Source organism: Mauremys reevesii, linkage group 9, assembly GCF_016161935.1.
Source record: "Mauremys reevesii isolate NIE-2019 linkage group 9, ASM1616193v1, whole genome shotgun sequence".
Lineage (NCBI taxonomy): Eukaryota > Metazoa > Chordata > Testudines > Geoemydidae > Mauremys > Mauremys reevesii.
The window spans coordinates 10,977,900-11,005,771 of NC_052631.1; the positions used below are offsets into that span (position 1 = coordinate 10,977,900).

Genomic DNA, 27,872 nt, shown 5'->3' on the forward strand with positions numbered 1-27,872 from the left:
AATAAAATTTTTCATTTGAATCAACAGTTTGCTGTTGTAGACTTAGAACTATTAGCCTATAAATATTTACATTTAATAATTGGGCCACACCATTTGCAGTTGCAGTGCAGACCCTCAACTTCATCATCTTCTCCTGTTTTGAGGTTGGTTTTTTTTCAACTTTTGAATACCTTCCTTGTGTTCTGAAATGTATTCTGATACAGATTTTTGTTTTCTTCCCATTTTAGTGTATCAGATCCTTAAACCATTATCTGCTAACAACTTGAAATGTGTACGTGGTGGGCATGAAATTCATCAGTACGTTCAAATGTGCATGAACTTCAGAGCTTGCGTGTGTGCTTGTTTGTTTATCGTGTGTAACTTCTAGACTAATACATAGCTTTACTTCAAGAGGCAGCTTTGCATATACACAGACTAATGTATTATCGTAATACATATATCTCATGCAATGTATCATTTTCTTAATAAAACAAGTTATTTTTATGTATTTGAATGATACAAAAGTAGGGTGAAAAAAGAATACTTTTAGTAAAATCCAAGATTTTTTCAGTAAAAATCGGTTTAAATTGAAAACATAGGGGCTTACGCATATATGCTAATACATTTGAGATAGATAATTAGTATATTAACCTACAGAATAAGGATACACCAATATTATTAGGGTGAGGAAGTTAGTTACAGGCAAAGGAGGCCAAACATTTATGAATATTCATGGCAGCCACAGCAGAGCTAACCATAGCCTAGACCATTGAGACCTTGACCACTGTAATCATTTGGCATGCCCGAGATAGAATGGGATCCTCATCTATCACCATCTGTCTCCCTTATCTTAGGTCTTTGCAAGGATTGTGTGAGTATGCATATGAAATGACATGGGATGTAAAGTTAATATTGCATTACTGTTACATTCTTGTTTGGATCACAACATTTGTGTTTGTTAACCTTGTTAATAAAACTACTGAAAGCTCAGAACTTTTTTCTTAATTGTGACTGTTGCAAACACGCACATTGGTGTTTCCAATTTAACCATACTTCTAACAACTGTTGGCCTTGTCTTGGAACTGGAACCTGGTCAAACTTCAGAGTGTTAATTTGCTAAACTGGGAATTCTTAAATAATCAATACACAGTGACTAGATCAGGCAACAAATGCTGCCTATTATTAAAAATGCCTTATAATGGGAATGTTGGGCTATGTTTTCAACTACTTATAACTATATAACACTAATTGTTCAGGTTGAATTTTCTCATGCTCGGTGTCCACCTCAGGCTGAATTTACTGGGAAAAATTCAGCCAAAACAGTTCACTTGTTTCCAAGAATAAGGTCTGAGGAAAATATATTGTTCTGCCCATGCAAAAAAAAAATCATACCAACCTTTTTTTTTTTTTTTTTTTTTTAAAAAGACGTTCTAGCATCCCCATGCTTTGGAGTAGGTACTAGATACTTGTCAGTGGGGTGAACTTTGTGTCTGAGAAGTGCCTTTCAGCATCCTTGTGAAAATCCCCCCAAATCAGGTAAGTGATAACCCTTTGAAAAAAAAAAAAACCCTGCAGTTCGCACATGCTCATTAAACACTAGCTAGAGCGTCACAGCTGAATTCCCCACAGATTTTGTCTCCATGGAACCGCTTTCCCTGCAATTGCATCTCTGGGTTCTTGTGTGCTGGGGCTAGCATCAGCCCTGAAAGCAGGGTGACTGTCTTGCATGTGCTCTCAATGCCTCCCCTGCTGAGCCAAGGCAGTGTGGAGAAGAAAGCTGCCTGATCTGAATGTAGAACAGATAAGAGCTGGATCTAGGGGGCAGGGAGTAGAGTGAGACAAAGAGCCTGGGAGATGGGAGAACTGAACTGGCTGGGTAAAGAAACTGGGACAAAGAACCTGGTAGTCAGTGGGGACAGGGTATGTGACTGGAAGCCAGGGGAAGAGATGCAAAGCAGATGACGAGCCATGGGAATGGGGGGGGGGGGGGGGGAGGAAGGAATGCCTGGGAGTTAATGGGGGAGACTGGGATTGAGAGTCCAGAAGAGGAGACTCGGACTGACTGGGAAAGGAGACTGGATGAAAAGACTGAGGTGCGGAGAGTGGGAGTGACTAGGTGAGGAGAATAGGACTGAAACAAGGAATCAGGGATGGGGAAGAGACAGAACAGGGACAGGGCAGAAGGGATCGAGTTTGAGGGGAGCATACAGAAGAGTCTGTGCCCACTAGAGTACACAACCCTCCAAAGCCTGGAATGGAATATAAGAGTCTCAAGTTTCATTATTCTTCAACAAATATCTATGAAACACACAGGGAAACTGTCACATTCCCATCTAGATACTGGTCCGCAGAGAGGATGACAACCTACTACTGCTATGAGTTACTCACTCCCTTAGCTCACGTAGCACAGGTTTTGCAGTGGGTGTAAAGGTTCCACCCCTGCTTCAATATGGGGGCATCAGTATGATTCCACACGATGGAATTTATTTTTTCCAGCATATGTTTTTCCAAAAGCAAAGAAATTGCATGCACACGCACACAAACACACACAACCATGTTAAAAGAACATTAAGGTTACTAAGTTAAGAAATGCCAGTTCCCCAGCTTCCTGGAAGTCCAAATTAGATCTTAGAGACACATGGAATGTGTTAACATTGAATGGCATGGATACAAGACAGCTCCCGTCAAAGAATTCATCTGCTACAAGATTGTAATCACCAGCATCAAAAGCATCACCTGTCACAAAATCATCAAGGTACTGTGGAAGGAGCAACCTGCCTCCTCTCTGGTAGTCCACACTGAACTCAAGGTGTGGCACTTGTTATTAGACAACTTCTAGCACAGATTTTAACCACATGGCACATCGTATCTTCATGCTTGGCTCCGACATCATTATGGATACTTATCTGTTGTTGCGCCCTACACACAGCAAAAATCCAGTCAACTCTGCCACGTGACACGCTACTAGCACTTAGAAATTTTGATGCTGTGACTGGGTGCGATCAAACTGGTATGAAACTGCAAGAGGATCCTTCAGTTCAGGTTTCTCAAATGATATCATCACCCAGTTTTCTGGCATTTTATGCCACTGAGAGCTTATCTGTTATGGATTCTTAGTGGAGGCACCTTATAAACCATCTCTGGGCATACCATGAGAGAAACTGACCACATCCTCATCAGAAATCGCTCCATAATGAAATTTCACTGAGACTTCATTGGTGCTAGAACACCATAAAACCTCAGACCATAGACTAGCTGTCACTGCGCTCACTGCATTTTCCAACTCCTCGCAAGCCAGATGTCCACCAACAGTACAACATCTAGTGTCTATCTGAAGATCCTGTTGAGGCTGTGAAATAAACACAGGCTGTCACTGATCACATATGTAACCTCGGTACCTTCTCAGAAGATGTGGAGATCACCTGGAGTAGCAAAGAATCCTGTGGCACCTTATAGACTAACAGACGTTTTGGAGCATGATCTTTCGTGGGTGAATACCCACTTTGTCATATTCACCCACGAAAGCTCATGCTCCAAAACGTCTGTTAGTCTATAAGGTGCCACAGGATTCTTTGCTGCTTTTACAGACCCAGACTAACACGGCTACCCCTCTGATACTTGACACCTGGAGTAGTATATGTAACGCTAGATCAGATGCTTTCACAGACACAATCAGCTTCAGACAGTTCACAAGAAACCTTGTATTTCTGAAGAGGCCTTTGATATATTATCAAAAAAGGCAGAAGAAGAGGCAAGTAGGGAAATGTCCAAGGATGTAAATGACTGAAAGGCATTTTCTGGGCCACTGAAAAACATGACCGTGACAGCTACAGCTCCCTGGCTGACAAATCAGATGATGGCTTAAAGTACAACAACCTGCATCCTGCCTACAGAGCCATCACACACTTGGCTGGCAGCCATAAATAGCCTTCTAAAATCCTCATCACAAAGTCAGATGCCTCTCCTTCTAAGCCATATTTTGAACCTTGGATCTGCTAATGACTGTCCACAGCTACACAACCTGGTAAACCACATAGCTGCAGACCTGGGGATAAACACTCATCTTCTGTTAATCAGGAAGAAAGAAAGGCCATCCCAAAATTACAGAATGGATAAGCTGCTGGACCTGATGGTATTCCACCTGGGCTGCTCAGTGAGCATCAACCTGCATAAATTGTTATTAAAAGCATGTGCATCACGCAAAGTACCAACAGAATGGAAAGTGCATCATATTGTCCCTGTGCAAGGGCAAAAGATCTCACAGAGCGTGGCAACTACAGGCCAATCTCATTGTTATCAGGCTCTGGAAAGGTTTTCACTTGTTCTGTTTAGTAGGATGCAGCTGCTCCTTAACAGACATGGTAATCCACAGCAATCAGGTTTCACTGTCGGGCAGTCAACAACAGATAAGGTCCTTACCCTCTGGCTGAGCTGCACTGAAAATTTAACTGCCTGTTTCATGTGGCATATAATCGATATCAAAGCAGCTTTTGATTTGGTCAACAGGTCAGCACTTCGACTCACATTGAAAAGAATTGGCATTTCAGATGTTTGTGGACAATACCAAGCTGGGAGGGATTGCAAGTGCTTCGGAGGACAGGATTAAATTCAAAATGATCTGGACAAACTGGAGAAATGGTCTGAAGTAAACAGGATGAAATTCAGTAAGAACAAATGCAAAGTACTCCACTTAGGAAGGAACAACCAGCTGCACACATACAAAATGGGAAATGACTGCCTAGGAAGGAGTCCTGCAGAAAGTGATCTATGGGTCAGAGTAGATCAAAGCTAAATATGAGTCAATAGTGTAACACTGCTGCAGAAAAAGCAAACATTCTGGGACATATTAGCGGAGTGTTGTAAGTAAGACACAAGAAGTAATTCTTCTGCTCTACTTTGCACTGATTAGTCCTCAACTGGAGTACTGTGTTCAGTTCTGGGCACCATATTTCAGGAAAAATGTGGAGAAACTGGAGAAAGTCCAGAGAACAGCAACAAAAATTATTAAAGGTCTAGAAAACATGACCTATGAGGGAAGACTGAAAAAACTGGGATTGTTTAGTCTGGAGAAGAGAAGACTGAGAGGGGACATAACAGTTTTCAAGAACATAAGAGGTTGTTACAAGGAGGAGGCAGAAAAATTGTTTTCCTTAACTTCTGAGGAGGATAGGACAAGAAGCAATGGGCTTAAATTGCAGCAAGGGCGGTTTAGGTTGGACATTAGGAAAAACTTTCTAACTGTCAGGGTGGTTAAACACTGGAATAAATTGCCTAGGGAGGCTGTGGAATCTCCATTGGAGATTTTTAGGAGCAGGTTAGACAAACACCTGTCAGGAATGGTCTAGATATTTAGTCCTGTCATGAGCGTAGGGGACTGGACTAGATGAGCTCTTGAGGTCCCTTCCAGTCCTACGATTAGAGTCCTACAAAATTCACAGTCCATTCTGGTCAATTTCACAGCCATAAAATTTGAAAATTAGTCAATTTCACATTTTCAGATGTTCACATCTGAAATTTCAGGGTATTCTAACTGTGGGTGGGTTGCAAACCTGTTGTGGCAGGGACTGGCTTGCGGGATCGCCACCCTCACTTCTGTGCTGCCTTCAGAGGTAGGCTCTGAAGGTGGCAGTCACGGAGCTTCCTGCAGACACAGGAGGTTCCTGGAGGTGGGTCTGATCTCTCCCCAAGAGTGGACATGCAGGGGAAGAACAAATCCTGTCCTTCCCCAGCCCGGCCAGTACTAGCAGCTAGGAGCTCCCAGCAGCAGGGGCGGGGGGAAATCAGATTTCAAAGAGGAGGGCTTATTTCATGATCCGTGACACATTTTCATGGCCGTGAAATCGGCCCTATCTATGATTCTGTTCTGCTAAAACTGGTATGCGATCCTCACACTGATAGTGTGTGCATTGATACACTGCTTTTATCACGTTTCTATACAATCTTACGTGTACAGCACAGATATACTCTCTCCCCAGCACTATTCTGTTGAGCTTATCCACTGGATATTAGGATTTGCTGCTCCACAATTCAGAATCAAGGTTGGTCAAAAAGTGTTCACTGACCAAGAAAATGTTGAAGACACTGCCTTACTTATATACATGTCAGAGAATTTTTAGTCCTGCCCTTCAGGGTCTCCAAGATGCCACCTGCAATATGAGGGTTAAATGTCTCAAAGCAGAAGAACCTTGGAGCTGGGCCACCAAAATTCACGGTGCAGGTGGAGTCCAGTATCATGAAGCACATCTACATAGGCTGCAAAGTTTAAACTGGACATTCTTTGACAAAGAAGTCTCGCCACCTCTACCATGAAGTTCATGTTTTGCTTATGGATGCAAAAATGTCTGTGCCGAAACAAAGTTCAGACTCTAACAAACCTATGTAGTATCTGAATTACTCTATGGGTCAGAAATCTGGACCCTCTTTAAGGGCAGACTAGGAGTGGTTAGGGGGATTCCATCTGAGCTATCAGCACCAAATCCTGAGCATAAAGTGGTTTGAATTTGGGCTGTCAATCTCACAGTGATCTGGCCTTCCTTCAATCGCTCATATTAAAAAACAGTGTTGCACACTCTTTGTCCATGTCATCAGGATGGACAAAAACACCCCGGCATACCATGCTATCAAACTCTCTATTGACGGGGAAAGGAGTTTACACCCTGACCTGATGCCGTCCATTCAGTTGCCCTAGAGATTTGCAGGATTGAGACAGACCTGGGAACTTCACTATATGATGCCTGGTGCAACGCCACCATCCCTGGTCACTCTGTCTGGCTCAATGGTCCTCAGTAGACTATGCATGCTTAATGATGTGCAACCTTTAATTCTAGCGTTTCCTAACTTCTGCCTACCTTTGCAACCTTAATGTTCTTTTAACATAGTGTGTGTTATATATTAAAATTTTCAAAAGCTCTTAAATGGCTTAGGGGCCTAAGTCTCATTATGAGCCAATAGGACTTAGGCACTTCTGAAAACTTTACTCATATATAGAGAACACAAGCTATGTTGTGGAGTGCATAGGTAGATTCATAGTATTTGGTGAATCTAATTACATCCATATCATTCTAAGCTTATGATGTTACCTGAACACAATGAGGTGCTAACATGCACCATTTAAAATAAGAAGTGATCCTGGTGATCCAACAGATTGAAATCTCTAGGAATGGCATTTTAACGCAAGAATTGTCCAAGTTCAGTAGAACAGATAGATATCGTCATATTGGAACCAGCCAATGGTTCTCTAGTTCAGAATCCTGCTTCTGAAGAGAGCGTCAACCTTGAGAATGGATAGAGCTGAACGGATAAGGTGTATTTCTCTGGGAGCAGCCAGTACACAACAATATTGCTACTGCTAAAAAATGTACAATCAAGGGCTCAAAACTGCTTAGAAGTCACCAGCTTCAGAATAACTTCCTTTTTTCCCCCTACTTTAAATGAAAAAAGGTCTGCCATCACAAGAGAGTAAGTCTGGAATGTCAAGGTTGAGAGGACAAAATATAGAAAGCAGGGTATATTGGCTCTAAAATATTGAAAGCTTAACTATACTGTTTGCATATTTTCACATCATGTAAGATTTTGGTACAGTAACTGATGAGTAATACCTATTGGTGTCTTTATATATTATAGGTTGTACTGGTGTTAAGTTCTTATATAAAAACAAAAAGCCTGATTCTGCCACCCTTCCTCAGAGTAATACCTATTCAAGGAAGTACACACTACTCAACGTGAGCAAGGATGACTGGGACCCTAAATTAGCTCAAGACTGGCACTGTGTGCATGTATTTACAATATGCAATGAAATGATGCCAAGAAGGGAAAAAAGTCACCTTGGCACCACAAGGTTCTGAAAACATACGGTTTTAAAAAGCCCATGACATCTACCTCAAATATTTGCTCAAAACTCTGGAATTCCTGAAATCTTGTCTGAAATCCTTCAGCTAGTGCACCACCTGCAAAGCATAATATAGATTTAAGGTAGATCATAAAATCTCACAGTAAGTTACTATATTTTAACTCCTAAACTAAACTCAGACATTTTATATACACATGAAGGGGAAGTAGGGTTCAATACATACCACTCTCTGGCATCCCTTGGGCCTTCTGCTTTCTAGCACTAAGAACTTCCTTGGCTGAAACAAAAAAGATGCGGTTCTGTGCTTCTGAGAGATCAACAACTTTGAGCTCATCAACTAGGAAGGTCAGACAGCGCTCCATGTGCTGCCTGCGCACCTGTTAGAGGAGGCAGAAAAGCAGATACAAAAAGCCAGTCAAACGGAAAATAAACATTTCTGAGAAAAAAAAAAAATCAAAATCTTAGAGCAATAAATAATCCCACTGATCCCAGAAACCCTGAAAAACCCTCATGTAATAAGATTCCCTCTAGTTCTAAAGAGGCAGCAGCTGCTCCTAATTAGCTATTTTGGATTTCGCCACTTGCCAAGAAGAATTTTTTGAGTACTCAACCAAAAGCTGATGCACTCAGAGGTACTGAAATAACAATTCCATGTGTAACTTGCATGCACTATATCATACTCTGTGTTTGACTAATAATAACAATATTACCCAAACACAGAGTATGATATAGTGCATGCAAGTTACACGTAGAAATGAGGATTTAAATAAATAAATAAATAAATAAATAATCTTGAAAGTCATTTTAAAAAGCCATCATTAAATGAAGGTTTTAGTTTGGTAATTACATTTGAAGCAGGTGGCAAAACACTTTTGCATTCTGATCACATATCCTCCCTCCATTTTTTTTTTTTTTAAACAACACTGAACACACTCCATCCCCCGATTTGTTTTATATATTATAATATACCCATTCCCATAGTATCTAGATAGATATATTTACGTTTGGCAATATTTTCTCCTATAGTTTAAACAAGCCGTTGTTTCTGCTATAGTTATCTGACATTTGTTATTACCAAAGGATGAAAAAGTAACTCACATCTTCCATATATTCAGGCTCTGATGCAGACGCATCCCAGCGATTATTCAGGATGAAGATGTTCGGCTTGGAAAGTCGTTCATTTACTTTGTGAAAAAAGTGCTTTTCCTAAGAATTGAGGAAAGGAAGAAAAAAAAAGAAGAAGAAAGAATAATGCCATCTTTTGAAGATGATGGGGAGGGATAGTTCAGTGGTTTGAGCATTAGCCTGCTAAACCCAAGATTGTGAGTTCAATCCTTGAGAGGGCCACTTAGGGATCTGGGGCAAAATCAGTACTTGGTCCTGCTAGTGAAGGCAGGGGGCTTGACTCAATGACCCTTCCCTTCCAGTTCTAGGAGATAGGTATATCTCCATTATTATTTGGGGAGAAAGGATAGCTCAGTGGTTTGATCATTGGCCTGCTAAACCCAAGGTTGTGAGTTCAGTCCTGGAGGGGGCCATTTAGGGATCTGGGGCAAAAGTCTGCCTGGGCATTGGTCCTGCTTTGAGCAGAGGATTGGGACTAGATGACCTCCTGAGGGCCCTTCCAACCCTGATATTCTTGATTATCAATTTATTACTTTTTTGGTCTAAAAAAACACTTTGGTGCTTTCTATTTCTTTAAAATTTAGCACTGTATATTAGTCCAAAGATCCTGAATTACATTAAGATGTTACCAACAATAAAATCTAATCCAAGAGTTTCACAAGCTATAAAAAGCAGCACTAATTCTTCTCTGAAAAACAGACGTAAGGTAAAACTACTTCATAATTTAAAAAGGTAATGTCTCCCTTATTTGAACTGTCCTTTTACTCTTGCACATCCAGCAAAATTCCGATGCTACATCCAGAACTACTGTTCATATCAAACTATATTCTCCAGTGGAATACAAATAAGCAACACTCTGTTCAGGGGGCATACCGAACCACTGAAAACTTAACTTGAAACTCTTGAATAACTGTTGAATTTTCCATGGGAAACTGAATATGTGCATGCGTCTGAAAACATTTTCAAGTTATCTTGCAAGCCCCTGCTACTTTTCAACAGTCATAATGAATTAATCAAAACCCAGTGACCACCATCAGTTAGCACAGCTGAAGAGTGAAAGATCACCTGGCCATTTTCAGCTTCTCTGGACTTAAACGGAACACTGTCTATGCTATTAAGCCGTGTCTACACTATGGGTGCTAAAGCAGCAAATCTATGGCCCCGCAGTTATGTGACTATGTCATGCCATGGCATAAATGCTTCCTACTGCAATGGAAAGGATTCTCCATCTCTATATGAACTCCACCACCTTCAGTGATGGTAGCTTGTTTGATAGAAGCATTTCTCTGTCAACCTCGCTGCATCTACACTGGGTGTTAGGCTTACATAGCTCGTAAGCACCGTAGCTATGCCAACCTAGCCCCAGTGTAGACCAGGCCTTAGATAAAACATTTGAAATACTTGAATTGCTATGTTCCAATAAGAAATTGTAAATTTGCAAATAAGGCACTATTACAACAATAAGAACTCCTTCCAACAGAATCCAGTGGCCTCCTATTTCATAGAATCATAGAAGATTAGGGTTGGAAGAGACCTCAGGAGGTCATCTAGTCCAACCCCCTGCTCAAAGCAGGACCAACCCCAAATAAATCATCCCAGCTAGGGTTTTGTCAAGCGAGGCCTTAAAAACCAATAAGGATGGAGATTTCACCACGTCCCTAGGTAACCCATTCCAGTGCTTCACCACCCTCCTAGTTAAATAGTTTTTCCTAATATTCAACCTAGACCTCCCCCACTGTAACTTGAGACCATTGCTCTTTGTTCTGTCATCTGCCACCATTGATAACAGCTGAGCTCCATCCTCTTTGGAACCCCCTTCAGGTAGTTGAAGGTTGCTATCAAATGCCCCCTCATCCTTCTCTCCTCAAGGCTAAATAAGCCCAGTTCCCTCAGCCTCTCCACATAAATCATGTGCCCCAGCCCCCTAATCATTTTCATTGCCCTCCGCTGGACTCTAATTTGTCCAAATCCTTTCTGTAGTGGGGGGGATGGTGGGCAAAACTGGACACAATACTCCATATGTGGCCTCACCAGTGCTGAATAGAGGGGAATAATCACTTCCTTCCATCTGCTGGCAATGCTCCTACTAATGCAGCCCAATATGCCGTTAGCATTCTTGGCAAAAAATGGTACACTGTCAACTCATATCCAGATTTTCATCCACTGTAATCCCCAGGTCCTTTTCTGCAGAACTGCCGCTTAGCCACTTGGGCCCCAGCCTGTAGCAGTGCACGGGATTCTTCCGTCCTAAGTGCAGGACTGCACTTGTCCTTGTTGAACCGCACAAGATTTCTTTTGGCCCAATCCTCCAATTTGTCTAGGTCACTCCAGACCCTATCCCTAGCCTCCAGCATATCTACTTCTCCCCACAGCTTAGTGTCATCTGCAAACTTGCTGAGGGTGCAATCCATCCCATCACCGAGATCATTAATGAAGATCAAGACCAGCCCCAGGACCGACCCCCTGGAGCACTCGCTTGATACTGGCTGCTAACTAGACATCGAGCCGTTGATCACTACCCATTGAGCCCAACAATCTAGCCAGCTTTCTATCCACCTTACAGTCAATTCATTCAATCCATACTTCTTTAACTTGCTGGCACGAATACTGTGGGAGACCGTATCAAAACTTTGCTAAAGTCAAGCTATATCACGTCCACCGCTTTTCCCATATCCACAGAGTCAGTTATCTCATCATAGAAAGCAATCAGGTTGGTCAGGCATGACTTGCCCTATAATTGTATAAAGTGAAGATAATGCACACACAAGGACAGGAATATCATGTAACTTCATTCTCTACTTGAAGAGGAGGGTGTGCAAGTGGGGGGCAAAAAAAGTCAGCATTTGCCGAGGCAAGATATTGGATCACATTAGAACAATCAAAATTTAACAAAGTCTTTCATCTCATTGCACCTGCCACACTAACAAAAATGTAAACAGGATAGGAGATTTTATTCCTAAAGAAGATGGAACATAAACCAAGATTTTATGAAGACTTTGTATTGGGATAAAAATCTCTAGATCACTACTATATAATTTTTTTTTACATTGCCTCTTCCAACTGAAATAAGATTCCGCTAGTAATTATCTTCAGACCCAATTACCTATGTGCTGCGCTCATTAATAAACAAGGAATTAGGTGTATGGTAACGCAAAGATTACATGACTTTTACACTCTGACAAGTTGTAGGACAATGACCCAATTTTAGGTTTAATATTTTTCTTCTGTACCTGGCTGAAAAAAAATCATTCAGCAAAATCATATTAAATAAGCATAAAACTGCTTATTAGCCCAGGATGCTAAAAATCACACACAAAATTAACAAGAATTTTCCTGCAGATTTACAGCCCACACATGGTTCCGGCATGGTTACAATCCATGTCTGACCATTAAAAAATAAGCTATTTTCCTGAATTAATGAGAACACCAAATCAACTTTGGCCTTTGTTACTTCATTACCATTCCCAGGCACACAGGTCCTCATTGTTTCCATATTTCTAAGTGGTAATGGATTCTTGACAAAAATCCAACAACTTTTTTAAACCAACAGAACATTCAAGTTAATGATTTCTAGTCTCCCTCCACACAAAAAGCCAACATGTCCTGCAAGAGGATGGGATAGTGAAGCCACAATTCTACCAAATCCTCTCTCTCTGCTTTAGATGATGTCAGAAGATACCTCTTTTGTCAGAAAAACGCATTTGTAAAGGAGTCTCCATGGCTGGAACTCAAAAAATAGTATGCAGTGTTTTAAGATCAGCTTTTGCTCTCTTCAGATTCCCATTCAGCTATTCCAACCTACTGGAATGCTGGGGAAGATTTTCTTTTTGAATTCATTTCTTTATTTTATTAATAGCTGCTAGGGTAGTAGTAAGGAGAAGAGAAATCTTACCTTCCTAGCACTGTCCTTCAGAAAGACAGATTAGATAAACTGATGACATGTATTTTTAAGAGAGAAATTTACCCTCTTCAGTGCTGGGAACATAGAAGAATTGAACAGAGATGCAGATTTACTCCACACCTCTTTCGGTTAGGTTTAGTGTATGGGTGCTGCATGGTGTTGGTGGCCTGTGACATACAGAAGGTCACACTACATGATCTGGTTGTCCCTTCTGTCCTTAAATGCCATGATCTTTTACATCTTCTTTCAATTTTGTGTATAAAATATTTAGTGCAATCTGTTTCCTTGATGATAACACTCTTACTGTTAGTCTTTTTCATCAGAGAATCCTGAGTCTCCTATAAAGTTGGAAAAGTATTACTGCCATTTTATAGATGGGGGAAATGGAGGCAGAAAGCGCAAATGACTTTGCCTAGAGTATGAGCAAATCAGCAATAAAGCTCAGAACACGATGCTGATGCTTTAACCATTTATACCACACTGTGCCCTTAGACCCCAATAATCATGGAAAATTCACTGTATAAATTCTAGGAGGAAAGCAGAAGCTCCCGCATACCAACAGACCTTGGGAAGTCATCTTACTGGATCCTTGTGCATTTAAGTGAAGACCTAACCATTTTAATTAATAAGAGAATGTCCTACCGTATTCATAAGAGTTGATTCTGAATTAGCAACCAAGACAAAGACATCAGCATCTAAACAAAATTTGTCAATCCAGGTGTCTAGCTCTGTAGTGACATCTGTACCAGGGCTGTTGGAGAAAGACATATTTATCAATATAGAGAAAAATAAAGTTTTTCATTTTTAGAAACTGAACAAGAGGACTGGATGGTTCTGGGGCTTGGTATTGGGATGTGAAACCCTGATGACATGCAGCACAAGCTGGTCATGACAGAAAGTATCAATCATCTGGCAGCTGTTCAGTAAGTTATGTAAAACCAGTTGGTTGTCTTCATTCAGTTTCTAACAGACAGATATCCCATCATTAAAGCCTTCAACAAATGAAAGACTGTTGCAAATCTCAGCAGAGAAGCCAAGCGCTGAATGGGCTAGAAGCATCAATTATTCTTTCATCCCTATGAACAGTCCCTCCAAGGGCAAGTTGAGGTGCACTGGTAAGAGAATATTGAGAGAGAGTTTTGTAAACACATGGAATCTTTAGAGTTGCCAAAATAGCTTAAAAAAATTAGCATTAATCTCACTTACAAATTTTAAAAAATTGATTTTTACTCCCACATTCCAGCCAAAATTAAACCCATCTGCCTGAAATTTTACAGGTATAATCTCAAGGGTAGGGTGGAATTTATCTGGTAAGTGTGAAATTATATAAGACATTGTATTTGATGGATGAAAGTTCAAAAAGTAGGTCAATCTTATTTCTTGAACATTTTCTGAACATTATTTTTTGGTTTATCAGAACTACTACATGTATTGGCCAAGAGAAATGGAAAGTTTCTGAACCCTGTCAAGTAATTAAATATGTAAAAAGCCCTACTTAATTTGTAATATTGCAGGATCCTGCAATATTAGGCTTCCACCGCAATTTTCACAGCAGGAGACCACGCTCCCAGCCCCGTGGAAATTGCAGGAAAGTAATAAGGGACCGTTTTATCACAAATAATAAGATCCATTATTACTTTTACATGACTGTCCATGGCTTATCCGCAACTCAGCTGCAATTTTTAGACAATCATCCCGCGATTAAAGTAGGACCTTAATTATTTAGTTATTAGAAGTAGCTTTTGCACACAGAAAGGGCTCTGCAGAGGCCTTAACTTGACCTGATGCAAATGGCCCAGGGAAGGATGAAGAATTGTATGTATGTGTAGGATTCAGGGCTGAGCAATCCGTAAGCTCCATGGACCAGCATGGTTTGCAAGTAAAGCAGGTTTCATTAAAAATTTTTGAAAAATTTCTTTACAATTGAAAAAAAATTCCCCCCAAAATTTCTCCCCTGCATAAAATTTATCACATTTTTCAAACAGTTATAGTACTGGTGGAAAATTCCAAAGTTTCAACAAGAAAAATTGTTGATACTGTATTTCAGATTTCAACCAAAAAAAATAGGGCCTGTTTTTTTGCTAAATATTTTTCTACTTTTTCAACCAGCTACACTTCCAAGTTCTGGAAACTCTTTGTAGCTTGCAAATGCCATACCGACTTGTGTGTAAGCATTCCTTCTACTCTGGAGAGAAAAAAAAACAAACCCTAAAAAGTTCCCAGGCAAAAACCTTCATTAAACACAAGTTAAGATAGTCAATTTCTAGCAGTTTCTTAAAAAGGAAGAACACTTAAAGCACAATTCTACTGTACAATGTAACTGGAAATAGCATTGTGAAGTTCCTTGTTTGTTATCTCTCAATCATTTCCCATTCAAATTTGTTCAATTTACTAATAAAAAGATTCCCCACCCACCCTCAGAAGCTTTGCAAATTCAATCTGGAATCTGAGAAACAAACTAAATTCCCCTTCTCACACTTCCTCAACTAGCAACAAGGATTCTGATAGGCAATCATAACCCAAATTACCCCCATGCAACCCTATTGTCTTCAAATTGTGTCTTTAAAGACCACTGTGTACTCCCAGTATGCTCAGTGGGGTTGCACAGGCGTCACTGAGGGCATAATACAGAGCTGCCACTTAATTACAATTCCATTGATGATGTGCAAGAAAAACAGAAGCCAGCTCACTCTGCCAACTGGGTTGGCTCTATATTGCTTACATGTGGACAGATCCGGCATTCGAGGAAGAAAATAACAATGCTCCCACTGATTTCAAGGATATAAGATCAGAAGCACAATAATTAGTAGTAGTACTTTTTTTCCCCATGGGTAGTGAGCAATGTGTACTCTGAATACACTCAAGTCTGGCCTGTACTAAAGAGTTAGGTCAACCCAGCTACGTCACTGTGAGGGGTAGGGAGGGCGTGAAAAATCCATACCCCTAAGCAACATAGTTAAACTGACCTAATCCCCAGTGTAGACAGTGCTAGGCTGACAGAAGAATTTTTGCATTGACCTACCTACCACCTCTCAGGCAGGTGGATTACCTATGCCAATGGGAGAACCTGTTACCACTGCAGCTGTGTTGCAGTAGCATTTCAAGTATGCTACTTGAGACAAGTTGTCAGCTGCTGAGTAATAAAGTGCCTTTGGTACAAAATCACTCAGAGCAAAACCACATTGTAGTTTCTATGTACCACTTAAGAGGTGGAAAAAAAAATAGGTAGCTTATATCCAGGATGGCAGGGAAAACCTTATGTATTCGACATGTTTGTAGACAAAACAGGCAATACAGTCCAGAATTCTTTGATTCCACAAATAAACCACATAATGTGAATTTAACAGATCCACAGCCACAGGTTGGGGCCTTCAAAAAAAGTCTTTTTAGGCATTTCTAGAATGCCATCACTGTATTATCTCAGCACTGAAGTCCTTATCAAAAATCTTTTCCACAAAAAGGCCAGATTGTCTATATTTTACATAAGCATGAGGGGTTCACAGGATGACCAGGCTCCTGGGGGTCAGGGAAAGAGTTACAGTTGGTAGGATGACCGTAACTGTAAAAAACAAAATAATATGGTGATAAAGTATAAACTTAACTCAGCCAAAAGCTCAAGAACTTCTGAGCAAAATGATGGGACACACTCTTGTTACAACTGAGACTCGGTCAAAATATGGTGGTTTGATGAGGACAGACCAGAGTGTCTACACAAAGGAACAAACTTCAAGCACTTAAAATTGTTCTCGTTAACTTATGACATATCTAAAAACCACAACATTAAATCAACAATACTAAAACCTAAGTTAAATGTAACACAATTAGTGTGAATCAGATAATGAGGAAGACTCTTTAGATAACCGGTTTAATAAAATAATACTTATACCTGTCCACCAAAACCAAGTCATCTCTCAGGAGAGCACACTTTGCCTTGGGCCAAAAGACATGGACAAGACAGCCAGCTTCCAAGTCTTTATCCATATGAAGCGCATGGGCAAGTTGATTAACAGTCTGTGAAGAATGCAAAACAACAGAAAAAGAAAGATACTTAGGTCTGCAATAACAGCCTTAAAAAAATAAAACTAGAGCCAAGACTTTTTGAATAGACCATTGATAAAAGGTTTAATCTTATAGCTTAAATATTGTGAATCATTTTTTCAATGTCTTCTTTCCATCCAGGGCCTTTAACATCCCTTAGTGTCTAAACAGTCATTTTTCTACACTTTGAGAAAAAGACAGGACTCTCTTTGGAGTGGTGGAATTCCTTATATGGCTAGAGGGTTACCACTGAGTGTTAATGTACTTCTTCAAATGCTAGGAGGCCAGCACACTACCTCTCACTATATATAAAGAGTAATTATTTTAAATACACTTTATGGATTAAAACGGGCATTCCTGAATCTCAGGCCGAACAAGTCAGATTGGTTTAAAAACAACAGTTGGTAATAACTGAAGTATAGGAACCCAATGCGAGATTATAATTAGCTCTCCATCATCCTTTAACAGGGGTTTAACAAATCAAAATAAATGTTTAAGTACCCAAAATGTTTAAAAAGTAAACCAGAGGCATACTTTTTCAGATTTTACATTGTATGTTTTTGGAAGAAAATGTGTATTTTTCAAACGTGAGCCTTCCAGAGCTTTGAAAAGAAGTTACAGAACTTACTGGTGGTCCTACATACACAAACCATTAGATAGAGTAAGATACAAATGAGCTGTTTACATGCAAGGCATAAGAAAGTGCTAAGGACTTTGTTTTAGTTTTATTTTGTTATTTCAGTGCTGGAAGAATGACTTAGAAATACTAAATAAATTTGGTTTATGTTCCCCATACTTAAAAATGGTAAGTGTTAAATATTGCACCTAACAAAATGGTTCTTTAAATACTAGGTTTCCAAGCACCTGCTTCTTAACCACTGAAAAACTATACCTTGACACTCTTCTTTTCATCTGATCCTTCAGTCATGAGATAAGCCTTATCACCATCTGTTCCTTCTACACTGAGAAAGCAATTCGTTGTGTGGCCAATCCCACTAGGAAGGACCTTATCCCAGAGCATTGCATTAATGACAGAACTCTTTCCACTGCTTGTTCTAGAGGGAGAGAGAATATAAAAGTATTTAAAGCAGGGCATACAGAAAACCAAACACACCTTTGCTTTAGATTGTATTCTCCCTACTTAATTAGGCTGAGATTCTTCAAGTTGTTCCTCATGGCATACCCTTGTGTCCATAGATTCTAGGACTGGAAGGGACCTCGAGAGGTCATTGAGTCCAGTCCCCTGCCCTCATGGCAGGACCGAATACGGTCTAGACCATCCCTGATAGACATTTATCTAACCTACTCTTAAACATCTCCAGAGATGGAGATTCTGCAACCTCCCTAGGCAATTTATTCCAGTGTTTAACCACATACAGAACAGCTTGCAGGAATAGGGCCTAAGGCCAGGTCTACACAAAAAAAAAAAAAAAAGTTTCCCAGTATAGCTATACTGACAAACCCTCCTAGTGTAGATATGGCTTATACCAACAAAAAAGCCCCTTTTGACAGTATTGCGTATACTGGTGTGGCACGCAAAATAAGCTACATTGGCAAAAGCACTTTTATTTTGGTATAACTGAATCTACAGTAGAACTTTTGTCAGAAAAAAAGACATCCCCCACCAGTTGTTTCACGTGGCTGGGAGGGACAGGGGAGGAGAGAGAATGCAGCGTGCTCGGGGAAGAGGTGGGGCAGGGATTTGGCGAAGGGGTCCAATAGGGGCAGGGCTGGGAAGTTGAGGCGGGGACTTTGGGGAAGGGGTTGGAATGGGGGCGAGGCGCGAGCACCAACCGGCGCTGGGGAAAGTTGGCGCCTATGCCCCCAACCCCTATCAACATATAACCAACATTAAATACCTGAAAGCATCCCTTAAAATAATGTTTAATATTTTCCTCAGTATGTTAAATTGAGGAACTGAACTATTTCAATTGCAACACGTACAGAGCCTGTTGCTGCAGTTACCGACCTACTGCAGTACAGTAACTCCTTAAAAGTCACCCCGGTTAATGCTGTTTTGTTGTTACGTTGCTGATCAATTAGGGAACATGCTCGTTTAAAGTTGTGTAATGCTCCCTTCTAACGTCGCCTGCTTTGTCCACTGCTTGCAGGAAGAGCAGCCTATTGCATCTAGCTGGTGGGGGTTTGGAACCAGGGTGGACCAGCAGCTCCCCCTATCAGCTCCCCTCTCCCCTGTTCCCTATGCAGCAGCTGCCAGCAGGCTAGCAATTGCAACTATCCCTCCCCACACTGCCATGTGCTGCTCCTGCCCTCTGCCTTGGAGCTGCTCCCCGAGCCTCCTGCTTGCTGTGCAGGTGGGGGGGGTCTAATGTCAGGGTTTCCCCCTCCCCCTGCTCCTACACCCCACTTACCCCTTCTTCTCCATATAAAGCAGGGTGGGGACACAGATGGAGAAAGACAGAGGAAAGCCTGGGGCAGCAGCTGCTGTCTCAACTTCCTAATCCACTTAAAAAGACAATGCACTTAAGAGTGGGTCAGCTTACTTAAAAGGGCAGTGTGCATTTCTCTCTCTCCCCACACACAAGGTGTGTGTCTGTCTCTGTCTGCTATGCTATCTCCCCTCCCCTCCATTCCTGCTGCCTTGTAGAGGCTACATTAAAGTGTTAACTGTTGAGGGCTCAGCCAAGTGCTAGTTCATCATTTAGCACAGGGGTTCTCAAACTGGGGGTCGGGACCCCTTGGGGGGTTGTGAGCTGTCAGCCTCCACCCCAAACCCTGCTTTGCCTCCAGCATTTATAATGGTGTTAAATATATAAAAAAGAATTTTTAATTTATGGGGGGGAGGAGAGGTCGCACTCAAAGGTTTGCTATGTGAAAGGGGTCACCAGTACAAAAGTTTGAGACCCACTTATTTAGCAGCAAGGCATTCCCTGGGAAATATCCCACCCTCTAACTTCACCACCTCAACCAAGCTTCACAATCATCATAGCTGTGAACAGTATTAAATTGTTTGTTTAAAACGTATACTCTGTGTGTGTGTGTGTAGAGAGAGAGAGAAAGTTTCTCCTCTACCTTGGTGGGTCCTGCGCTTATTTGGCAGATTTGCTCACCTCAGTGATCTTCCCCACAGTCTGGGTCAACTTCTCCTGTGTCTGATCAGGAGTTGGGAGGTTTGGGGGGAACCCGGGCCCACCCTCTACTCCGGGTTCCAGCCCAGGGCCCTGTGGATCGCAGCTGTCTATAGTGCCTCCTGTAACAGCTGCATGACAGCTACAACTCCCTGGGCTACTTCCCCATGGCCTCCTCCAAACACCTTCTTTATCCTCACCACTGGACCTTCCTCCTGGTGTCTGATAACGCTTGTACTCCTTAGTCCTCCAGCTGCACACCCTCTCACTCTCAGCACCTTGTGCCTCTTGCTCCCAGCTCCTCACACGCACTTCCTCTCCTCTGGCTCCTCCTCGCCTCACTGGAGTGAGCTCCTTTTTAAACCCAGGTGCCCTGATTAGCCTGCCTTGATTGGCTGCAGGTGATCTAATCAGCCTGTCTGTCTTAATTGGTTCTAGCAGCTTCCTGATTACTCTAGTGCAGCCCCTGCTCTGGTCACTCAGGGAACAGAAAACTACTCATCCAGTGACCAGTATATTTGCCCTCTATCAGGCTCCTGTACCCCACTGGTCTGGGTCTGTCATATATATTTGTTTTTTGTCTGGTGAAAAAAGTTTCCCTGGAATCTAACCCCCACTATTTACATTAATTCTTATGGGGAAATTGGATTTACTTAATATCATTTTGCTTAAAGTCACATTTTTCAGGAACATAACTACAATGTTAATTGAGGAGTTACTGTATTTTAAAAAAGTAAAACTCAGATGATCACTAACTGCTCATTATTATTTCCCAACACTTGAAAATGTTATTTTTAGAACAGGAGAAGAGTACTAAAAGAGCATTTTCTTCCAGTATTTTGGGAATGTTACCTAAATGGGGAAGACGTTCTGCAACCAAGATTTGTAACTCGCATTCTTCCACATTTGTGAGAGTTAACTATGAATTTCACATGACCCTAAGTAACTTCAAACATTCATACTTGTTAAGTATCACGGGGTAGCCGTGTTAGTCTGGATCTGTAAAAAGCAAAAAGAGTCCTGTGGCACCTTTAAGACTAACATCTTAAAGGTGCTAAAGGACTCTCTGTTGCTTTATACTTGTTTGTAAATCACATAGCACAGTTAGTGTTATAACAAATAATCATGACTAACTTCACACTAGCTAGAAACTTTATTTTAAAAATATTGGCCCGTTTTCTGTTGGTTTCTCTCAGGTGCTTATGTACAGAAACACAGGCAAACAAACATTTCTGTTTTTCAGGGTCATCAACATTCAACACAAACCAGAATCCTTAAAAGTGTGAGGAAATTAAACAAACAAGAACACCACAAAGTTAAAGCAAAACTGTGGTAAGAGGATGCTGGCAATCTCAAAGATACTCTTCAATTAAACAATGGCGCTACACAGAGAATCACACTATGAAAAGATTCATGGAAATAATTAATCATTCCATTGAATTTTGCCAGTGGAAAGCATGTGACATTATGCACGTAATTAAGCTGCAGTTATAGAGCAGGATGGAATCAAAGGAAGATTCAACAGCGAATAGACAAGTGTGAAGGTGTCTTTATACAACATTAATGTCTTGTTTTAGTTTTCACCAAAAAGGTGAGAACCCATCGGACTACTAACATAGTGACTATCAATGTAAATGGGATAGGATCTGAGGCTATAATAGGGAAACAACAAGTTAAGAATTACTTAGGCTATGTCTACACTAGCACTTTTGTCGGTGTAACTTATGTCACTTGGGTGTGTGAAAAAAACCCACCCCTCTGAGTGACACTGCCAGAAGCTTCGGTGTGGACAGCGCTATGTCAGCAGGAGACTCACTCCCGACAACATCGCTACGCCACTTGATGGGGGTGGTTTAATTATGTCAAAAGGAGCTGTGCCGCTGTATGGTCTCTAGTGTAGACGTGGCCTTACACTAGTTAGATGTCTTCAAATTGGCAGGACCTGATGAAATACATTCTAGAACACTTAAGGAACTGGCTGAGGAGATCTCTGAACCATTCACAATTATCTTTGAGAACTCATGGAGGACAGGAGAGATCCCAGAGGACAGGAAAGGGCAAACATAGTACCTATCTATAAAAAGGGGACTAAAGACAGCCCACATAATTATAGACAGTCAACTTAACTTTGGTACCCAGAAAGATAATGGAGCAAATAATTAAACAGTCAATTTGTAAGCACCTAGAAGATGTTAAGTAACAGTCAACAAAGATTTGTCAAGAACAAATATCAAACCAACTGAATATCCTGCCTTGACAGGGTAACAAGCCTTGTGGATGGGGGAAAGCAGTAGATGTGATATATAGCTCATAAACAAACAATATAGCCTAGAGCAGTGTTTCTCGCATGCAGCCACCAGGGCCTTTTCTTGCGGCCACAGCCATCTGGGCTGTGATGGTGGGGAGGGGATGCAAAGCAGTGGACCGTCTCATAGGGCTGCCAGCAGCCGTTGGGCCCTGCCCTCCTCCAGAGACACAAACGCTGGAGGTGCAGGCAACTGGTGAATTCCCCACTTTCCCGGGGGTAGGGGAGGCAGGCTTTGGCCACAGGGCTTTGGGCTCCGTCCAGACAGTGGCAATCTCTGGTTCCAAGCTCCGGCCCCAGGCTCACTACCCCTGCTATCGTCTCTGGACCCCACTGCCTCCCTGCCCACCTCCCATCCAGGGCTTACTGAGGCTGAGTAAATCTGCTGTGAAAAGTGATATTAACAAACAATAGGATGATATTAACAAACATCACTTTTCACAGCAGAAGACTTACTAGCTTGCAAGTCTTAGGAGGAAAAAAAAGCACAACCAAAAAAAGCAAAAGAAACGACAACAAAAAAAGACAAGAACATGCAAAGTGCCTTATTTGTGTTTCTAATCTGTTTAGGTCCTGTAAAGAATAAAGACGACTATAAATTATTTTATTACTGAGTCTGAAAAAAACCTACATAAATTACAATATTTGGACATGTATACGTGTATATTTATTTTTTTTCCTAAAGTTAATTAAATATTTTAGGAAAAATTGTCAGCGCGGCCACCAGCAAGAGTTGGAGGCTGCACTCTGAGGCCACCAAAAAATTTGTTGAGAGACGGGGGGAGGGATAGCTCAGTGGTTTGAGCATTGGCCTGCTAAACCCAGGGTTGTGAGTTCAATCCTTGAGGGGGCCACTTAGGGATCTGGGGCAAAAATTGGTCCTGCTAGTGAAGGCAGGGGGCTGGACTTGATGACCTTTCAAGGTCCCTTCCAGTTCTAGGAGATTGGTATATCTCCAATTATTACCTTTTATTACCTATTACCCACTGGCCTAGAGGAACTACTATAAGGTGGGTGCACAATTGGCTGGAAAACTATACTCAAGAGTAGTTATCAATGGTTAACAGTCAAGCTGGAAAGGCATATTGAGTGGGATCTCACAAGGATCTGTCATGAGTCCCGTTCTATTCAATATCATTATAAAATGATTTGGATAACAGCATAGGGAGTACATTTATAACATCTGCAGACGATATCAAGCTTAGAGGGGTTGCAAGTGCTGTGGAGGACAGGATTAGAATTTGTACCAAACTGGAAAAATGGTCTGAAGTAAATAGGATGAAATTCAATAAGGATAAATGCAAAGTGCTACAATTAGGAAGGAACATTCAACTGTACAAATACAAAATGGGAAATGAGTGCCTAGGAAGGAGTACTGCAGAAAAGGATCTAGGGGTTATATTGGATCACAAACTAAATGAGTCAAGAATATAATACTATGGCCAAAAAAGCAATCATCATTTTGGGATGTTATAAGCAAGACATGAGAAGTAATTCTTTCACTCTACTTAGCACTTAGAAGGCCTCAGCTGGAACACTGTACCGAGTTCTAGGCTCCACATTTCAGGAAAGATGTGAACAAACAGGAGAAAGTCCAGAGAAGAGCAATAAAAATGATTAAAGGTCTAGAAAACATGATCTACAAGGAAAGATTGAAAAAACAAAACCAGTTTAACCTGGAGAAGAGAAGAAGGAGGGGGGAACATGATAACAGTCTTCCAGTGTGTTATAAAAAGAGGCGGGTGATAAATTGTTCTCCTTAACCAATAAGGACAGGGCAAGAAGAAATGGGCTTAACTTGCAATAAGGAGATTTAGGTTAGACATCAGGAAAATAAATTCCTAACTGTAAAGGTAGTTAAGCAGTGGAACAAAATTACCTAGGGAGGTTGTGGAATCTGTGTCACTTGAGTTAGACAAACAGATGTTAGGGATGATCTAGTTATTAATTAGTCCTGCCTCAGTGCAGGGGACTCACTAGATGACCTATCAAGGCTCCTTCCAGTCCTACATTTTTGAGATTATATTGGGAACAAATCATTACAAGGTGTTATGCAAAATCCAAGAGATAAACACTAAACCTTGAAATAGAAAATCCAATTTATTTTGGTAATTAAGTTCATTACCTGCCAAAAAATGCAACTTTCATGTGTCTCCGTGAAAGCACCTCACCGATATCTGCCAATTTGTTTTTATATGCCTGTATTTTCATCAGTTCTTCTTTAGTTGCTACATATTCAAGTTCTGGATTCCTGTATGTTGCTATATATAAGAAAAGATTATTACAAAAGAAATCACGAGACCAATTTATGTTCTAAGGCATTAGCTGTGGATCAACACTATGTTATTTAATATATGCCATCACAGAGCTATCTACAAACTCTGATATTAGTCATTGTCATTTAACAGGTTGAGACAGGCATTAATAAAACACAAAGTTGCTAATTGCATGTCATACACCTGCAGTATATCTCTTAACTAAAACATAAGAATTTTGGAATTGGAATAAGCCACAGCAACACGCTGGACTAAATTTGCTAAGTCATTGGTATCACTTGTCTCCTGCTTTTCTGACCATTCCTTATCATTCCCTCTCCTTCAGGTGGGGGGGGAGGGGAGAGAGAGAGAGGCAGGGGATGAGGAGGAATCAACCTAATTCCATAAACACTATTGATTTTAGAGCAGGGGTCCCGAATGCGGTGCCCGCGGGCGCCATGGCGCCCAGGAGGGCATCTAAATGTGCCCGCGTCCTGGCCGGCGGTCAAGCATCCGCCAAAATGCCGCCGAATTTCGGCGGCATTGCCTCTCGCTGACGCCGCTTGCCACCGACAAACGACATCATTGAGAGGCGTCGCCGTCGAAATGCCGCAGAAATTTGGCAGCATTTTGGCGGATGCTCCACCGCCGCCACAGTCCTTCATCTGGCGCCTGCCAGACTAAAAGGTTGGGGACCACTGTTTTAGAGCATGTCTTCACTACAGAAGTAACTTGGGTGCTTGGCACTCAGAATAGCCTAGCCCAGTTCCGAGTAGCCACCCTTACTAGGTCCACACTGGTGCTACATGCACTCCTATGTGTTGCTAGGACTTTTGGGGGCATATCCCATAGTTCTTTGTGCTGCAGCAGGTTGAGCTGTGCAATGATTCTTTCCCAGTGAATTGTGGGAGAACTTGTTACTCTTTCTGGGCATAAGGGGGGAAACTGTTACAGCAGTGGAAGACTATAAGCACTTCAAGTGGTTACCATGCATCCTCACTGCCAACTGACTGGATACAATATCGAGTGAAAGCCTCACTTGGGCTTTTGCCTAGAGCCCCAGAACAGCAAGCTATCCTGGACTGAAAGCATCACCAAAGTCTGCTCAGAGGTTCGTAGGCAGGAACAGGTGGGCGGTTAGGGGAAACACTTGAGTAAAAACCCAGATTAACTCTACAGTGATGACACACCCTTATTGCTGGCTAGGACAAGTAGTTTCATTAAAGTCAATGGAAGCCACAGGTGCTTAGCAGTTCTGAAAATCAGCTTTTATTTAGGTGCGTCTTTAGGCATCCAAGTTTGAAAGTGTAGGTTTAAGTGACTTTCCCAAGATTATACAACAAATCAAGCTGAGCAGAGAATAAACTCTAGGTTTCCCAACTCGCTGCACCATACCACCTCCCCTTGCAATACCTGTATATATCCTAAGACTCTGGCATTGAAGAATGTACAATTACAATTAATGTATGTGTTACCAAAGTACCCAAAGACCCAATAAGGATCACGGACCCATTGTGCTAATTTCTATACATGTACAAAGATGCAAGGTCCCTTCCCCAAAGATGAAAACTAACCTTCTACAAAACTTGCTCCTTCAGTGACATAGTCCAGCAGTTGGTTAAAGATAGTAGTAATTGTCTTTTTAGCCAGCACAAAGTGTTTCAGGGGGGAGGCAGTAGTTTCTGCCATTATGCAACTGTAAGAGAAATTATGTACAAATGACTGAAACTCTCTCTAGAAATTACAAGTAGGAAACAACACATCAAGTTCCCTCTCAATGAAAGTAATTGAAACTTAAGTTTTAAAAACAAATACACCAACTTCAATGTTAGTTAAAATTGGTTTTACTGTTCTTTAGGCTTTCTAATCTAGCAGCAATAGAAATAGCATATTTAGTCAGCTCAACAAATAATTATTTCAGGATGTTGGCTGGAACACACTTTTTTAAACACCTGTTTTGGTTCCATCCTCAGCGACCAAGTTATCTAGAAACAGGTTTAGCTTGAACTGCATTTAAATACGGTACCTTAACTTTGTTCTGAGGCCTTGTAGCTAGAGCCCTACAAATGAAAGACTCACTATCTCATCACCAAGCCATCTAGCCTCCTAGGTGCATGTACGCCAGAATATCTTGTACCCTTTTCCCTCCAGCAATGTAGCTGCAGGAGCAAAGAGCTGAAAAAAGTCAGGCCACATCTTCAAGACATTTCCCCAGCTCCTTTCTTCGCTATGTTCAAAAATATCAATTCATTAATGAGCCAATAACTGATATTATCTCACTCTCACCTTGTCTTTTTAATGGGCCAGGGTCAGGCAATTTAAAAACCAATAGTGACATTTTAAGATTAAAAAAAAAAAGGAGAAAGGTTTTACAAAGCTTCAAACTCACGTTTCTCCTGCTTTGTTATCAGCTATGTAGACTTAAACCTTCCTCTGCGGGGTTTGCTGCTCTGTGCAAAGGGCAGGCCAGCCACTTGATGAAAATGACTAGAAACAGCAGGGTGAGTAACCAGCGTCTCCCGTCTGCCCGTGGAGGGGGAATGCACAGCGGGACAAGCCGGGGCGCGAATACTCCGCTCGCTGCTGGCCCCGACAGAGGGGCTAGGAGCGAGTCACACCAGGCTACGAGCCCTGGGCAGGGAGCCACGGACGCAGCCGACCCCAGTACCGGGAGAGCGGAAAAAGGTGGGTGACGGGGGGCCGGGCTCCCAAGCCCCCCGACAGGAAAGTGACTGACTGGCTGGGGGGGTGTCCTAAGGCGCAGCCCCCATGGGCTCCCTGGCGGTTCGCACGGGGCCTGGCGCCTGGCCAGAGCCGCTCACTGCCTCGCGGGGGCATGAGGGGAGGTCGCGCTGCCCCGTGTCCCTACCACCTCCTGCTCCCTCAAGCCCACTTACAGCGCCCCAGGTTCCCTCGCTCCCCCGTTACCCAGCAACCGCTGCGGCTGGGGGGCCCGCCGCACCTCCTTCCTCCTCGCCCCGTGCGCGGGGGCGGCGACGGCGGACATCACTTCCGCTTCCTCTGCCCTTAGCGTGCCCCCGCCGTAGGCAAGGGCCGCCATCTTTAACAAGGGCAGCCGTCTGAGGGCGACAGGAAGTGACGCCAGGCAGTCGCCATCTTTATTGAAGGCAAACAGCCTGTTAGAAAGAGTAATAAGCGCGACGAGGCAGCCGCTGTCGTCACTGAGGGCACGTGAAAACCCCCTGCCAGAACGCTCAGCCTCAGCACCATCTTTACTAAGGGTCACCGCAGGAGATGGAGGCGCCCTTCTTCATTTAAAATGGAGGCTAGTTACCCCACCCCCCACCTAGCTCCCCCCAGGGGAGGAGGG

General features: G+C 42.1%; 1 protein-coding gene across 6 annotated transcripts in view; it reads right to left on the reverse strand.

The window, feature by feature from the left end:
• The window catches only part of MFN1 (mitofusin 1), a 52,887-nt gene extending 25,298 nt beyond the window's left edge, over positions 1 to 27,589 (reverse strand). The window contains exons 1-10 of one of the 6 annotated variants that reach the window (XM_039488132.1): positions 27,439 to 27,574; positions 26,931 to 27,028; positions 26,116 to 26,237; positions 24,412 to 24,547; positions 17,785 to 17,947; positions 16,741 to 16,865; positions 13,497 to 13,605; positions 8,927 to 9,034; positions 8,052 to 8,205; positions 7,858 to 7,925 (exon numbers count right to left, since the gene is read on the reverse strand). In XM_039488132.1, the coding sequence (XP_039344066.1) occupies positions 7,858 to 7,925; positions 8,052 to 8,205; positions 8,927 to 9,034; positions 13,497 to 13,605; positions 16,741 to 16,865; positions 17,785 to 17,947; positions 24,412 to 24,547; positions 26,116 to 26,230 (978 nt within the window). In that variant the 5' untranslated portion in view covers positions 26,231 to 26,237; positions 26,931 to 27,028; positions 27,439 to 27,574. The other 5 variants (XM_039488134.1, XM_039488130.1, XM_039488136.1 and 2 more) reach the window with 5 other exon arrangements.
• Positions 27,590 to 27,872: the final 283 nt, after the last annotated feature.